This window comes from Melospiza melodia, chromosome 3, assembly GCF_035770615.1.
Source record: "Melospiza melodia melodia isolate bMelMel2 chromosome 3, bMelMel2.pri, whole genome shotgun sequence".
NCBI classification, from domain to species: domain Eukaryota; kingdom Metazoa; phylum Chordata; class Aves; order Passeriformes; family Passerellidae; genus Melospiza; species Melospiza melodia.
This window is the reverse complement of record NC_086196.1, coordinates 126,120,748-126,138,433: the sequence shown is the minus strand read 5'-3', so window position 1 is coordinate 126,138,433 and position 17,686 is coordinate 126,120,748. Positions and strand designations below refer to the sequence as shown.

General features: G+C 43.0%; 1 protein-coding gene across 2 annotated transcripts in view; it reads left to right on the top strand.

Annotated features, from left to right (window-relative positions):
* The window catches only part of BACH2 (BTB domain and CNC homolog 2), a 181,594-nt gene that overhangs the window by 137,591 nt on the left and 26,317 nt on the right, over positions 1-17,686 (top strand). For both annotated transcript variants that reach the window (XM_063153015.1, XM_063153016.1), the window contains one exon: positions 25-279. In XM_063153015.1, coding sequence (XP_063009085.1) covers positions 37-279 — 243 coding nt within the window. In that variant the 5' untranslated portion in view covers positions 25-36. The remainder of the gene's footprint in view (positions 1-24; positions 280-17,686) is intronic.

Here is a 17,686-nt window from a genome sequence, read left to right as displayed (position 1 = left end):
TTTCTTCTCCCTTGTGCCCTGCAGGGTGTGAACGGCATGTCTGTGGATGAGAAGACTGACTCCCCCATGTATGTGTATGAGTCAACGGTGCACTGTACCAATATTCTCCTCTGCTTAAATGACCAGCGGAAGCAGGACATTCTCTGTGACGTGACGCTGATCGTGGAGGGGAAGGAGTTCCGCGCCCACCGGGCTGTGCTGGCTGCCTGCAGCGAGTACTTCTTGCAGGCCTTGGTTGGGCAGACGGAAAATGACCTGGTGGTCAGCCTGCCGGAAGAGGTACAGTATGGGCACCGTGCCCCCACCGTAACAGGGTACCCCTTCCTCCCTCCTGGGGAGGAAAACCTCTGTGGTCTGCTGGGGTGGCAAAGGGAGGGGGGCACAGGTGTCAGTGGCTGTCCCAGCACGGCTCAGGATGTGCTGTTTGTGTTTGGATGAGTTGCAAATCACTGAAGGATGGACATGTTCACACCATGCCAGCCTTATGGAGGCAAAGCTTTAGGATGCTTCATCTCACCTTTGTCGCTGCTGCTGAAGGAATTGCTCCCAAACATTTCATTACGTAGCCTCGTTCAGGGCAGTATGAGGACCCTTATATTCCTCTGCTCTTCTAGACAGGAAATTTGAAAGGAGTGATGTGACAGCTACATGGCAGGTTATTGTTGAAAAATCATTTGAGCTGTCATGTTGTTGGGAGTTTCATTGCTGTCCACCCCTCTCTGGCAGCTCATAGCTTTATTCCACTTCTTTCCCCTTTCCTGCTCCTCATTCAGTCTGGCTTCCTCACAGCTCCCCTCTTAAAGAGTTTGGGATTTAACCATGTTTTCCCCCAAGAAACCATGAAGTCAGTCTGTCAGAGAGCAGAGGTTTTGTCATGCAGCGTAGCTCCCACAGCAGGAAACCCAGGGACGTAGAAAACACCTACCTCACTGGAAAGTTTACTTTATTTTATCACAGAATGTCACTGGCTGGCTTCCACCCCCACTGTAATTTCCTCACAGCCATAGAGCTGTGACGGCACAGCCACCATAGGGCACGCTGGTGGCTTTGCTGCCCACAGAGGGGAGGTGCATCTCTGCTGCCTTGGCACTGCCTGCCCAGTGTCTCCAGCTGGGAAGGGTGGCATGGGGAGAGTGTCAATGTACCCAGGGCACAGCACAGCAGTCACTCAGTGGGAAGGTGCTCTGGCATATGGAAGGTTTTTCACCATCTTTTGCTTAACACCCTTGAGGAGTCATGGTGTGTTTTTAAATGATGACAGGTCCCAAAATGTCACACATCATTTTTCCCCCTCTGGTTTAGTTCTCCAGAGACTTCAGCAGCGTCGTAATGTTGTCACAGCAGAAGTTGGAGAGCATTAGAAGTAGGTCACTTCTGGCTGTGACTTCATGAGTCCTGACACTGAGTATTACTCATGAAGGCATTCAACCCAGACATTTTGCATAGGAGTTTAGAGCACCCGCTAGGATGCACACTTTGATTCTGCAGTGTCCACTAATAATTTCCAGTGGAAGAATCGAGTCTCAGTCAGTTGCATGGCTTTCTTGCCAAAGCAAGGGTAGGAGCAGAGAAGTGACAAAGCATGCCCAAGGGTGCAGAAGTGTGAAATTGCAGTGCTCTTCTATGAAGTCTTAGTGAAACCTCTTGTGTATAATTCAGATCCTGTTACATAAAGAAAAGTAATTGACATTCGTTAGACGGAGGAGCTGAAACAGCCGAGAGGAGGAATTTCTCTCTAATGCCAAAAGACACTGTTGGCTCAAGCACTGATTGGTTTCAACCAGCTTTCAGTAAAAGTAGATTGGAAATTAGAAGATTTCTAATGCCAGCAGCAGTGAGGTGCTGAGCTGCAGGCCAGTGGAGGGGTCATGATGTACTTGCACTTGGTCACCCAGTCCTATGTTAATATGACACTAAAGACTTAAAATACAAAGGTTTGTCTTTCTATGTGTTTTATATGAGATGCTGTCTAAGAAAAAAATCCTCCAGTTCAACCATAAATCATTTCTATTTAAGTGAATCATCTTCAAATAAATGAAATATTAGAGTTTTACATTTTAGAATGTATCTCAATTAAAGATCAAAAAATTTTTGTGACTTAGGTTTACAGTGGCTGCTCTTATGGCTCCAGTGAAGCTCATGGAGATGCAGAAGTAGTGAACCTAGTTCTTAAGGTTTTTCCAAGAACTTTGAAATCGTCTTGCCTTACCCAAGACCAACACTGCTACTTTGCTACATGCTTCTATTAGTAGCAGAAGAGCTACTAAAAGAGCTACTAGAGCATGAGGGCTTTGACTTTCTCATCCTGGAAAAGAACTCTCTTGGCCTATTAAAAGAGATAATGACAGTTACCAATGTTTACTTGTACAGATATTTTATTTTCCACATGCAAATTAATTGCTGCTAAACACATTGAATCTTAGTTTTCTTATGGCTACTTTTCTGAGGTAGCTGTGTGTGAGGTGGTCAGCTAAATAATTTCCTCACAAAAGCTAGTCACTCACAAGGAGAGCAGCCTGATGCATCTCACTATTTCTCAGCTACTCCTTGGTTAAGATGCACGTCCCTGCTTCTGGTGCTGCTCAGCTTCTCAGCACTGGGCGCTTTGATAGTGCCTGTGCAGAGATATGGGAAGTGCCTCCAACAGCATCGGAGCTCCTGCAAGAGGAACTGAAACACTCCTGGTTTGTAAAAGCTGATAAGGCAGAGGAAAGAGTTATATGGCATTTAAAGAAGCTAGCAGGGTCATCTTTGGTTCACAAGCTAAGGATGCTTCCCAAGGCTACTGTTTTCAGTCTGTGGTCTGCAGAACTCTGGCAGCAGTGGTACTCTTTAGGTATCTGTGAAAACTGACTTATTCTGTCATGTAGGAGGTTATTCCTCCAGTGAAAAAAATTTAAACAAAAGCTGAATGTGAATATCCTGAACAACTACTTTTTATGCTTAGAGACAATTTATGTTGGTGTAGAATACAGAAAAACAGTTACTGAAAAGAATTTTTAAATGTAGTCTTCACTATTCAAAACTTCTCCAAAGGTAACAATTGTTCATAAATTTACAGAGCTATTTTTAAATCAGCCACACAAACACTGTATTTTAAATCTGAGTATAGTTTGAAAACTGCTGAAGTACGTTGTGGAGAAAGGGCATTGTTGTTACTATCATTTGTCAAAAGTTTGGTGTTGGAGCTGAATAAAGCTTTATATATAAAGCTTTTACATTCATGTTATGTTGGTGTGAGGAAGCTTAACATCAAAGAAAAGAACTTACTTCTGATTATTCAAAGCAGTAAATCTGCCTCTGAAGTCTAAACTGCAGACTTTTTTTACTTCGTAGCATGTTGGGGTCATTTTGTTAATCTGGCATCCAGACATTGTTAACTGTTGTCTAGCTAAACAGGGAACAGATGTTTTTCACATTATTTCTTGTTTATATCCAGTTACAAGCAAGAGCAGTCTTTACAATACACCAGTCATTTCAGTAGGGAGACATTGTGCACACACACAATTGGGACTAGTTGGATTTAGAGGGTTTCAAACCACTGCAAAACCTTGTGTTAGACATTTCAGGTTAGTTCAAGCATGTCTTAACTGGCCTCAGTTCAAACCTTTCCTTAATCAACTTAAACAAAGTCAGTATGGAGCTAATTCTGCACTGATTGAAGAGTTTCCATAAACCCTTTTGTGCTGGCCTTGGTAATTTGATTTTGTACCACACCTTTTGTTAAGGCAACATATTTCAGTGTGTAGACAAGCTGCCCAGAACAGCTGCATAATAGCAAGAGCTCAGATGTGGCCATGGTGTGTGAACTATCAACCCTCAGAGCAAGTTAGAGAAATGGAGTGTTTCAGCTGCCTACAGCTAATAAAAGACAGACCCATTAGCTCTTAACTTCTATGCTTTTTTCTTCATTTTCAGTTTTGCCAAACAACTGGAACCTTGCCTGCTTTTACCCGCGGTGTTTTTCAACAATTAATGCAGCTTTCCTCTAGCAGGTGCTGTTAAAAGCAACCCAGAATTAGTACTTTCAAAGAGCTGAGTTTGAAGCTGTAAAGTTGGTTATTCACTCCATACCCCTAACTGTTGTTTTGTTTTATTTAATCACAAAAACTGGTCTTCCTTCCTCTAACAAGGCACTTAATTAAGTTTTTAATTTATGATAAGAAGTTAAATGGCACTTACGAGGTTTTTTAATGGTTTCCACTTCCCATCCAGATTACAAAAAAAGGTGTGATGGGGAGAGACACGGCTGTCAGCCAGGGGTATTGTAGGTCATGCCAATATTAGCTGGCAGCAGGCCTTTATCCAATTAACATTGCTTCATCACTGCAAGTAACAGCTCTCGAGTAGATGATTGAGTCATTCATGCTGTAGTGGTACTCAACTTTACTTGAGAAGGAGCCAGTGCTTCATCAAATGGGCTTTTTATTTGCTATTATTACCTGCCTAACTCTGCTAATGGAAGTGCACAGCAAGTCTGGATGGGCAAGGTGAAAGCTGGGCACTGGATAAGGGAGCATCTTGTGTGCAAACACCTTATTCACTTTTGTGAGCTGTGGGTGCAGTTAAATGGTGAAAAGGCAGAAATAGAAACAGCAACAAGTAAAAGTCCCCAGTGGCATTTGATTCCTGTAGGTTAGAAAGAGATTCTCAATGTTGCTTGCATTTTTTTGATTTGGGAAATTACACTTGAAAGAAATTTTCACCATCCATGAGAGTGCCAAATGCCTTCCTCTCAGATTAAGCTAAACAAAGGTTTTCTGAAACAGCAGACCAAGCTTTCTTTAGCACTGGTCTGATAGCAGCCTTTGTGTTCTTTTAGAAACTTACTTCCCCAGTAGGTTGGTTCGTTTTACCTGTAGCCCTCAAATTTCTTGAATCTGTTTCAGAGTGGTGATCTTTTTTAGTGCAATGAGCTGTCTGCTGGGAATGTTTTCTTCCAAAAGGGTTAAACTGAGCTGTCTGTGGTGTCCAAGTCTTCCAAGGCGCAAAAGGAAGCAGCATCTCTTTTAGGATGAGGCTGTGGGATTTGTCCACACCGCTCTTTCCTTTGCTGTTAAGAGAATAGATGTAAAGGCTGAATTCCTCCGCATTCTCTCTCCTTCGTTGGTGCAAAACCTGCCTTTTCCCCACAGGGTCTAGTCCTGTGAAATTTGTCATCTGCTTCTTCGTTGACTCCCTCACACAGTGGGTTAAGCTTTGCAGGGAGAAAGGCAGGACAGGACCTCGTATTTGGGATTCAAGGCTGGCAAAAGCTGAGTGTGTTGGAAGGCAAAGGCAGGCAGCAGCACTCTGGGTGGGACTGAGCCAGGCATCTAACATTAGCATGGCTCATAGATGACAGGGAGGAGAAATACCGGCAGCTGCTAACCATCCATGCCAACCTGCCAGCCTGAGGGAAAAATGCTGGGAATTAGCCAACGAGAGATGATTGTGATGAGGAGAAAATCAAAGGCAGGATGCAGGAGGTCAACTATTAAATACCCTGCTGGCTAAAGGCACTTACTATTCCTTTTAATCTCTCTAGAAATAAACACTGTTCTCTTACTTTGTCTTTTTCCTTTCTTTGTATTCTTTGTATGTATAAATATAATATCTTTGAAGAGTGTAGGGACTGAGCTGGGAGTGCTCTGCACAGGAGCATAGAGTGAAAGAGGTGATAAATGTGGAAGAGAGGAGCAAGAGGGCAAGAAGTTTATTTCCCAGCTGGAAGGATGTTTAACACAGTAGGGAACAACAAAAGACCCTTTTTCGTTGGCACCCTGGAGATATATTAGGAGTAGCTAATGTTAGCTCTCAGAGAATGGAAAGCAGTAATGTGGCTTTCTCTTTACATGACTGAATTGGCCATTGATGTTCCTCACGGATTGCAGCACTGGCCGAAATTATTCCTGCTTTGTCTCAGGAGGTGGCAAGAACCTGAAAGCCATTATTCCCTTCATCTGCAGAGCTTTTTGTGGTGGCAAAGGGTTATCTCCATCAGGCTTCAAACTCACTTATGCTTCAACCTTACCTCAGTAATGCCACTTTAATCAGTTCATATGGATAGAAGCTTGGGTCTTTGGTTTGTGAAATTCCTCCCAGGGAATGTGTTATCTTTCATGCTGACCCACAGTGCCGACACAGACCGCACAGAGGGATGGCTGGAGGCTGCAGCTCTGTACTGAGAGTAAAACTGAGCATTTGGGTACTCTTTGAAGTCTGACATGACAGGACTCCAATTCAGGAGAAACTATGAGACAGAATTGGCTGGTGTTTTATGTATGTTGCTTATGTAGCACAGTGCAAGGTGCAAATGATGTAGTTTGTTTCTAGTAGGTGAGCAATAAAACAGAAATGAGATGCTCAAGATGTGCAGCACTTGAGCAAAAGCTTCCAGCACTGCTTGATTTTTCATGCTTCAAGTGTGATGAAGAAACTAGCCACATAGTTTTCATTCTGCATAGTGTAACTTCCATTATTTTCTGATGAGGGCTGTCTTGCTATTCATAACATTCTCTGATCTTCTCAGGTGGAGGAAAGCAAAATACATCTATGTTGTGGTGAGAGCTTAGGCTTCAAAAAGCAAAACAGAAGTCATGTATACATGCATGTTAAGTAGAGAAAATCTTGCAATAACTCCTTTCCCTCCCTTTGGCAGTAGCTGTACAATTTATTTATGTATTCCAGCAGGCATATGAAAGTGTACTGTGGAGGGGGATTGGGAGATGAATGCACAGAACAAAATTCACCATTGCAATAACTGCACTCAATTTTTTTGCCCCTGTTAGACTCCTGCCTGCCATTCCTGTTCAGTTGTGTTAGTCTTCAGGAAAACATAATCATGGAATAATTATAGGCAGGTGCTTTTATTGAACAGCTCTGGGTGCCAAATCTGACTCCAACACGGGTTTGGGATGAACATGTTTTTATACCTTTATCATTATACAACTACATATAAATTATTAAACTTATCTTGTTCTATTGTATACATTGATTTCATCCAAGCATGGATGTTAGTAATTTCCATCAAACCGCCCAACATTGTTTCTCATGATTCTTGTTACGATTAAACAATAATTATATCCAGTTACCAAACAATCATCACATCTAACAATCATAAAATTTATCATAGTCATTAAATTATTATACAAGTAAAACCTAACATTTTCCTAGGGCTTACCTTAACATTTTCCCAGGACCTACCAGACCTATCCTTCCTTTCTAACTGCCCTGAATATTCCATGATTTTAGAAACATTTTATCCCTATACTGTCAGTTGGGCTGATGGACTGTGATTGCACTTGCTAGTGAAAAGGCAGTTTGCAGTGTGGAAGCTTTCTTGATCAAATATAACAAACATGGTCTAAAATGTAAAAGATAGCTTGAATAGTAAATCCTATGTTAAGGGCACGAGAAGAAGCAATAAGAATGCATAATAGGAGGTGGATTGGTTTTGTTTGTTTGTTTGGGTTTTTTGTTTTTGCTTGCTCTGTTCAAATATATATGAATGAAAATGAGATGGCTGAGCCATGACTGTGCCTCAGCTCTGAGCACTCTTTCAGGCCCTGCAGACTGAAAGATTTCTCCCTCTCCTCCCCCTCCACTTAAATTCTCTTACCTTTGCTTTCTCTCTTACATAAAAACCCCTTTCAATTTCATTAAAGACTTCAAACCAGGTATCTGCTCTCTTAGAGTCCCAAAATACAGGCTGGGCGTTTGACTGAACTGATAGGTAAGGTCCAGTGAAGACACCTGGCAGCTTCACAACATCAGACACCACAACCTGTAAGGTACTTTCTGATTACAGTACCAAGTTTTGTTCCCAAGACCCCCAAAAAATGAGATTTTAATCTTCATACAGCACTTTCTGACAAGGATTCCCTGGTGAATATTGTCAGACTGACTGTTTTTCTCAGCTACTAATGAAATTGAGCATGTTATGGGATGGAATATACTCTGTATTCAAATTATGCATTGCAACAGTCAACAAACATTAAACCTAAGAAGTATGGTTCAATTTGAAAGTGAAGTATGGGGTTTAGGTGAGCAGAAGGCAATTGAATCATACTAGAATTTGGGAATTAGATGTTTTTTGTGAGTTTTGCAGAGTTGGATTTTTTTAGAGGAAGAAGTAGACACAGACATTCTGTTAAATTTGATGCAAGCTCTGAAGAGCAAAATGTCTGGTTTATTCCAGGATTTTTGTGCTGTAATGAATTTTCATCTGTCCCATTTTGACAAGGGACAGCCAGCAAACACCTCTGAGTCCCAGTGCAGTCTAACACTACTAAAAGCTTTGTCCTTGGGTACTTTATTTACTTTAATAAAATAAATAAATAGGAGCAGCTGTAGCTGGTCAAACTACAGATCTAGCCCAGGCTTGGTTTGTTTAAAAAAGTGAGCTTTAATTTCTCTGAAAGTTCTTGAGAGGAGGTTTGTGTGGCTGTTTGAAGACTTAAATGAAAAGAAATATCAGGCATCTCTCTAGTAAGCATGTTGTAAATTACTGGGAAAAGATATCCAGAGAAGCCACTGGCAATTGTTTTGAAGCCAGATTAAAATAAACTGAAAAATTTGGCATGGGTTTTTAGCGACAAACTCTTCAATTATATGTGTTTGACTGCACATTGTTTCATAACTGTAAGGCAAATGGCCTTTGAGAGTGACAAAATTTGGACACCCCTTTAAGAAATTTGGTGCTCAGTACTGGTGTAGATCAGTGCACTTCAGCATCCTAAAAGAGGATACATCAGATTTGCTAATCAACCTTTCTGTCTCTCTCTTTGCTTAATCTGACCTTCTAAGAGTTGATGGCATTAAAGTGTGCATTTAACTGTGTCTGTTTCCCTGCACACAAAAGTAGATGGGGGGTTTTTTTGTTTGTTTGGGGGTTTTTTTGTTGTTGTTTTTTTTTTTTTTTTTAATTTAGAAGTCTTTAAAAGACATTGTGGAGAAAGTTGACTTGGAAGTTAAATGGAACCCTGCTCCTTTCTGGGGGTCCACAGTCAAAATAACCATAGGTGAACTGAGAATGGCAGAAAATTGCAATACTAAAACTTTCAGTAACACCAAGATATAAACAAGGTGTCACCAAACAGCTGGAATTGAGAGGTATCAGCTCTGAAGCTAAATAATGGCAATATAAAACCTTCAGCAGTAGATTTCTGAGGCCTCTTGTGACCAGATAAAATACTGTCATCACCTCTCTGCACATGCTGGAGTGGAAGTTGATGCATCAGATGGGAATTACAGCACAGGTCTGTGCATTGGGTCAGTGATGATTAAATCACCTTGTGTGAACCACTCAGCAATGTTTACCTCTCTCTAAATGCTCTGGTTCACATTACCTCACATGGAGGTGATCAGACTGACCCACAGCTGGCACAGCTGCTGATCCCAGAGCAGCCCACACACCTGACCCAGAGCTTCCAGCTTATCAGCCCTCAGCCAGTTCCAGTCTCATTTTCTTCCCTCTGTGCAAGGCACTGGAGCTTGTTGGACTAGCTGCAGCATTTCTCAGGCTGATCAGGGCAGGATGGAGGTGCTCACCTTACCTGGGTGACTGGTCCTGAGTGACAGATGGGGTCTGCTCTGTGTTCCCTGCCTGTTCTTCCCGCATCACTCCTGAGCTCCTGTGTGCTGCCATGGACAGCAGCTGCTGAAACTACACATCCAAGAGGAAAGTAGGGTTGGAGGCATGGGGCAGATCAGGATGAGCCTGTGAATGGCTACAGGCTTCCTGTCCCTCACCAGGAGACCAGGAGTACTTTGAGGATGCTTAATTAGGAAATTTTGCTCAAGTGACAGCAGTTGCTGACCATCCCTTATATCCCAAACAACAGACAAGCAGGTTCCTAGCAAGACTTAATCTCTTCCAAAGAGAGCTGATCATTCTTGGCAAATGGGAGCTGTAGGTTTTCAGGACACCAGAAACAGGCCATCTTTCTTTTAGTGCTGAAGGAACCATATTTAGTTGAGTATATATTGCGCCTGGTCCACATCATGCCCTGCAGCAGCTGCTCATCATTTCAGAGCAACACTTCAGAAAAATGGAAGTGTACAGACTTACTGTAAGGATGGCAGAGAGATTTGGCAAGGGTGAGCCAGGATGGATTCATGGGTGCTGTTGTGTTCTCAGGGCTTCCTTCTGTTCCTGCAGTGTCAGATGTACTTCCCAAAGACAGGGCTCAGGTGGGTTTATGGAGATAGTGAAAGAGAAAGGAGACCATCTAAATAAATTAATTGGCCCAGAAAGGGACCTGAACAGTTCAAAGACTTGTGGGCATCCAGTGTATTGCACTTGAAACACATGGTAATGCTCTGCTTGAAATTTGCTTGCTTTGAGTTGTGATAGGACCAAATTCCCACATCTCTGCATATACCTCCTACTTTAGGTTCCCAGAATGGATGGGAGTGCAGTCTGTGTTAATGCTTCAAGTTTTAGAAAGTAGATCAAAAGAAAAAAGAATTGCCTATTCAGACTTTACCAGTACAGTTCTTAGTTTCTGGAAAAAATCTGTTTGATCAAGTGGTGCTGGATTTTTGAGACTGTCATCTAGGAGGCTGAGACTACATTTCTGACTGTGTAAAGAAAACTTTTGCTTCTGAGAAATGTCTTGGGTTTTCGCTTACCTTTGAAATTCAGACCTGTGGTTCTCTGTTTCAAGGGCCTGTAGCTAATAAGAAACAAGTCTTAAACAACTCTGAAAGCAAAATATCTTTCCATCTCTGACCACAGAGCAGTAGTACGGCATGCCTAGCCACCTCTTTCCTCAGATACACAGGCAGCCTTCATAGAAAATTTGCCTGTCAGAGGATTCCTGGTCAAGTAAAAACAGAGTAAGTTTGAGTTGTTTCCTGTTTCCTTCAAAGGACAATGTTGGAGCCAGTAAACTTTCAAGACAGGAAAAAGCTGTGGAGAGACAAAACCTGACAACTTCCCTTCTGATCTCCATAGAGGACTAGTGCTTGTTTCTGTTTCTGGAAGGGGAAGCTGGACTTGAGGTGGATAGGTCTGAGCCATTCAATCTGCGTGTTGAATTCAACTATTTTTTAGCCTTATCTTTGTCTGACTACAGATTTTCTTGTTGTACCATGGATGGCTTTCTGCATATGGCACTTTTGTTTATACATAAAAACAAATCAAGAAGTTTCTGTCTATTCCTTGATTTTGCTAGTTTTCAGGAGACTGAACACATCAAACCACATTTTAATGGGTATGTTTTAAATGTTGGAATTGATTTGTCAAATGCAAGGCACAAAAACTGAAGAGTTGCCTGTCTTTTGCAAGAGCCGTCTCTCCTTGTCATTTTTGCCCAGTTTATATAAGCAGTAGCCATTGAGGTCACATAATATCTGTACCATTGTCCAAGGAAGTGAAGAATGGAGAGATGTCCCTGAGATACAGAAGCACTGGGGCATTCTACAAAGAAACTTGTTCACATGTACAAAGTCAGCACTGCATTCAAAATGCAAAAATCATTGCTTTCAGTAGTGGCAGAAGCCTTTAAATCACTGACTTCCATTGCTTTTTTCCCTGTCTCCAGTGTATCTTGCAGTTGGAGGACTGAGAAGAACACCCAGTAAGGGCTACCTCAGGCTTGGTTTAGTTTTGCTTCCTTTTTAAAGATGAGCCTAATCCTTCTCTTAGGAGTTCTGTCTCACTATTATGCATGAGATCTCCAATTGGAAAACTCAGTTGAGAGGGCATACATAAGTAAGGTTTTAAAGACAAGCATGTAATTACATTTCTGGCATTTGTATTCAGCTGGTGGTACCCAGCCATGGTGATCCTAGCAGGAGCTGCACTGGACCTCTGCAAGCAGCTCTGTGGGGCACACAGGCACTGCACACATCAACTGCTCTGCAGAGGGTTTCAGGTCAATCCCAGCCTTGGAGAACCAGACTGTTTGTATCATCTGCTCTTGCACTCTCATTTTAGTTATCAGATACGGTTTTAATCTGAATTATTTGTCCAAGTTAAATTTTGATTTTATAACTGCTTTTCTGCAGAGGAATTGCTTAGCTAAAAGGCTATGAGAATTTATGGTCGTTTGTCACTTTGTGCAAGCACTTCGTTTGGTCACTTGTGCTTTCAACCTCTTGGTTGAATGATGAGGTGGTAGTAAAGACCTCTCTGTTCTCTTTCAGTAATGGATATTTTACTCATATCTAGGCTTTTCTTTTCCCAAACTGCTCTGATTTGGGTAAAGAAAATGGTCAGGTGTCATATGTGTTCTCAAGAGACTCCAAAGGTGTCTTTTCTCTTGTAAAAATCAGAAGAAATCTAAGTGGTTATAACTATTTGACTAATTCATTCCAACACTACTACTTTCTTAAAGCCAAGGGTTTCATGAGGCCTTTCTGTAATTAGTTGTCTGTGCTATCATTTTTTACATAAAAGGGAGAAAGTAATCTCATTTGCAGATTGCAACTCTTGTCCATCTGTCAGATGGGTGTGCATTTGCAAGATGAATGCCTGTTTCTGATTTCTCCCGTTAGAACAAAGGTTACTCTGTCATTGTCCTCAGAAAGCTTTTGGAGTAGCTTGCTTTGGTGTGTGCATGCCCTTTTTTTGTTACAATACCAAGTACTCTGTTAGGACTCTAGCAGTGACCAAAGGGAAAGAAGGAGTTTTGGGGATAAACCCTGTTCACGTGGCTAAAACTCTGTAACCACCACATTGATCTGCTGGAGAGTGATGGAGAGCTGGGCTCTGCCTGGTGTGCTCCCCACGCCCATCCCTGCTGAGGTGAGCCAGCTGCTGCCCTGCCACCTCTGAATATGGGCTTCTCCAGCACCAAATGTGGGAAGGACCTGGGAAGGCAGCAGCCCCTGGGCAGGCTGGCATTTCCACACCCTCTTTATGCACATAGTATTGGCACAGAAATGCTCTTGCTCAATCCTATCAGCTGCATATCATTCTATTCTGGGGAAGGTGAGAGCACTGCTGGAAATGACTCAGCTCCAAAAGGTATCAGCTTTACTGCTGTTACCCCCCAAAGTTGTTCCTTGCTTTAGGTTTGTGCAGTAGCTACCCTACAGGGGGGAAACATCACATTTTTAGAAAACAACAATGAGAAATGGCTGGCTGTCAAGCGAAAGCGTTTGTTCTTTGGAGTTTATATGGCTGATGAGTTCTCTGCACTTCAGCAGTGCTCTGTTTTGCCAGGGGCTTTTAAAGGTCCTTGAGAAGCCTCAACAGCAAATGAGCCAACCTTGGCAAGATCCTGCATTACACCATGCCCTGCCCAGCATTCCTGTAGTTCTTACCATTTCCTGCCCCTTACACCATGGCTGTGACTTTGGACAGCAAGCACATTCTGTGTTTTAAATGTCTTTGCCTGTGGGGGTTTTACAGTGTGCAGTGCATTTGCACAGGGGCAGGCGTATTTTTGGTTTGTGTGATTATGTGCTGTTTTGTGACTGTTCTGTTTCCTCTCACATCCTCCTTCCCTGTCTCTTTACCTGAAATATTAAATTAAATCTAACGTAGCAGTACTTTCAGACAGAAGCGACACTTGGCTGTGCCAGTTCCCCGGTGGCTTTGAACTGCTGGCTGCAATACTGCAAACACATTCAGACCCTGGCTTGGCCAGCAGTTCCCCCAGCTCTCTGCATGTTTGCTCTCCAGGCTTTATTTTACCTACACTATTGGAGACTCTGGAGTCACAGCCTATGTCTCATTGTTATGCATGGATGGGAAATATTCCTGTACTTATTTGCATTCATTAGCTGTTGGGAGCTCCTCTGTTGAGGTCTCTAGCCTTGTTTTTACAGTGCTTTTGGCAGTGTTTCTGCACTTGGTGTGCGAATTTTTATGATCTGTTGCATGTTATTCATGCAATTTCCTGCCCTGTAATGGTATCAGTTTTCCAGACACAGAGGAATACAAACGAAAACCCAGGAGCCTGCATTAGCATAAAATGTCCCAGTTCTGTCAGTTTGATTAATTTGTCTCTTTGTCTCCACTCTATATGATAAGTGCTATTAATGGTTGCAACACTTCATATGTCAAAGTCTTTCTTCCTAATGACTTGAAAATGTGGTTTATTTCCCCCTTTTTTGTATTATTTTTCTCATTTAGCATTCCACTCAAGTATAGATTTATGCCATGCTCTTTCATTATCTTACTGGTTGCAGCGCTGGAGTGATTACATATGGTGTAGGGTATGAGCAAAGATGCGATCCCAGGGGCAGCAGCTGCTGATGCAAGCTGAAAATAGATCCAGCGTATGCTCAGCACTTTTCCCAGAGGTCTTTTATTTATTAGGAACAGTCTTGGTACAGGACAGCTCGGACCCTCATTTAGCAAGATGACTTTTTGCCTTTCAAGAGCAGCACGGTGACTTTGCTCTATTTACTGACTGCTGTGTAATTTTTTTTTCCCCATCTCCTGTGGAAGCAGAGACTTTACCTAACATAAATTGTAATATAATCCTGATTTATAATGAAGTCAAGAAATGACAGGCTCCATTTGAAGTAATGGAACTTGACAGATCTAAGGTTTAAATTAAATAATCCTATTTGTAAGACAGCATTTGTACATGGTACACTGATTTAAAATGAACTTCAGTTCTTCTTCAACAAATCCTTTACCATTCTCTGTGTTTTACCTTCCATAGAGGGGGAGAAAGCTTTTAGGGGGACAAAGTTCATTTGAATAGAAAAATTTATTATTTGAAAACATGTATGGAACAATAAATTGTTTTCTTTCCCAAAGTTCTTGCAAATTGTTTCACAGAAAACAACTTTAATTGCAGAGGAAAAATTAATGTAGGTCACTTATTCAGGCCAAGCCACAGCTAACCTGCTTCTGTGGCCAGAAGAGGCCAATTGCTGAGAATGAAGGAGGGAGGATGCTGGAGAGAAAACAGTGAGGAGGGTTGTGGCTCCACTCTTCCCCTCCCAGGAGCAGAGGTTCATTCTCACAGTGGTTTCTGTGGAGGGAGAAGGTCACCTCCTCCTTGCTGTCCTTCCTTCCCTTATAGCTGGCACAGGGGGACACTTAAAGATGTTTCCTCCTGCCTCTGCACCCCACTTTTTCTTCACCTGTCACTGTTGTACCAGTGCAGGCAGGCAGAGCCCCGGGGTGCGCAAATGGAAAGGTGCTCCTGCTGTGGCTGCTGGAAGCTGGCAGTAAGCACTGGAGGGGGGGTTGTGGAACAAAAGGCTTGCAGAGGAAAAAAGAGACCAGACAGGGAGCATGAGATGCTGTAGAAACGATCAAAAAAGGCAGTGGGATAAAAACACTAAATATACAGTGTATGATTTTTTTGGCTTAGATTGAGGGAAGCTGTTTTAGAAAATGCCCCTGTCTCTTTTCTCTCACTCAGCATTGTGGTTTTGCCTTCCTTTCTACCTGTATTTAGTTGCAACTGCCCTCTCCAGCGTCTTTCTAATTTTCCTCCATACCTGGCAGGGATGTGGCCCTTTCCCCAGGGGTCTGACAGATGCTCTCACTCTGGACCAGCCTCCCCTGCTCAGGCAGAAAGGTCCCAGTGTGCGTGTTCAGCTCAGTAAGGAGCCTGTTCTTCCTGTGTCACCCTGCCAGCATCACCCTCCTTTCCTGGGAACACATGGGAGGTGTGGGAGGGCAGGGTGGGCACTGACCCACAGGGTCCCCTCGGCAGGGGGAGGGAGGGAGGGAGGGAGGGAGGGCAGCCTCTCCTGCCTGGGGCTTTGAGAGCCATCAATCCGGGCTGGAGCTTCCGCACCGTGTCTGCCCCGCAGGGAGTGGCTTCAGGGCCAGGCAGCTCCTTTCTCCTCTTTGTGGTGAACTCCAGCAGCCAGTGAAGATGAGATGGCTGCTGAGGAGGGGGTTCCTGGGGCTGGAGCCCAGCCTGGGGACATGGCACGAGAGGCTCCTGCTCCCACATCCTGCTCTCTATGCGATTAGGAACTTTTTTCCCCAGTGCTTGCAGGGAATTAATAATTTATATTAATTAGTAACCAAGCCAAATCTCCCCAGTGCACTCAAGAAAGAACATGACTTTAGAAAGTCACTGAGAAATGGGAGGAAAAACAAGCTCACAAAGCCAAAGTGGTGCAGGCCAGTGGAAAAGGTGAAGGCAAGGAGTATCCATGCAGCAAACACGGCATTGATGTCATGTGGGCCCTTGCTCCTCATCTAGGGAAAAAGCCAGCAAGAGTAAAAATCCATCAAGAGGTTTCAGAGTTGCTGCTGGTAGCTTGCACACTGCCCATCTCCCTCCTCCAACAGACATGTGCATGGCTACAGGCGTGGCTTTCTGTTCACTTGGAATTAATAGGATTATATACAGCGGGAGAGGAGGCAGGGTACACTGAATTCTGCAAATACAGAGCTTCAACTTGTGCTGCTTGATCTTTAGAAAAATATAAGTAAAACAAAATAAAGTAGCAAGAACTAATTCCAGAGTGCTTCAGTGTGCACATAAACTGGTTTTCATTGCTCACAGCACACATAAATACTCGCTGGTGACTGAGGCAGCAGAGTAACGCTTAGCTGTTCGTTATTTTATCAGACAGTGATAATTGTAGTTAATATTTTCTTAGTAGTGTCTCTGAGAGTTTATTTATGCTGTTAATAATCTGAGCAGCTGTAATGATGCTGGCTGCCAGAGCTGTAGCCTTTTAGAATCACTCCAGTGTGGCAATGATACGATGGTAATAGAAATCCAAAGAGAAAACGATCTTTTCAGAGCAGATGGGGCTAATTCAATCCCTTTCACACACGTTCACGTTATCTAGTTTCTTTCTCACACTAGCATGCGTGGGTGCACGTGAGCATATGCAGTCACATACACACACACAAATAGCTGTAAAGTCCCACCTTCTACCCTCTGAGGAAGTCAAGCTGGAAATGCCATCATTTTTCTGTGTGAAGTCTTTCTGGGGCTTCTAGGGTACATGGCATTTTCTACTCTTTAATTTCTGGGTAGATCTTAAAAATATCATATATGAAGCAGAAAGGGGAAAGCCATTTCCTTGGGGACAGCCCAGAGCTGGGCACAAGGTCGTGGCTGCACTGGGATGCTGTTGCCCAACCTTCCCACCTTTCCCTGCCTTTGACCTCTTTACTATGGGTCACTCCTGCTAAGCCTGCACTCCTTTAGGGACTAAAAGAGCCATTTACCTTTTACTCATGGCAGACATGAAATCTCAGCAAGAAGGCAAATACCTACAATTTTTTTCAGGTGGGATTTACAGAGCCTAGTTAACCTTTTGAGCTACTGAGAGAAGAGTTAGTTAACTGCTCCTCGTGGAGGATGGGAGGGAACCAACTTTGCCAGCTCAGCAGTGGCTGGTTCTCCTTGCAAATCTGCATTGCTGAGCTGAGCAGCATTGCAGGTCATTGATGAAATGTTCCAAGCAGTGGAACAAAAGCCACTGTAATCCTCAGATCTGTTGTAGCTGTGCAAGAACAAAAACAAGGTGATGGCAGAAGAATTGCACATCCAAATACCAGAAATTAAACAGCAAGTCAGGGGAGGAGAAGGAAAACTGGAACAAATGCAGTGTTTGGCAGGTTTTCTTTTAAAAATAGGAAGCTGGGTCAGTTTTACAGGGTTTCAGCCTACCAATTAATAGGTCTGATTGCTTGGTTACCTCATGAAGTGCAATAGTAAAGCCTTTTACATTAATTTCCATCCACAACCTGGCAGGAGCGTCTCTGGATTTAAAATGTGATGGTGTTTGCTGGGCAGCACTGTCTGCTGCCCCA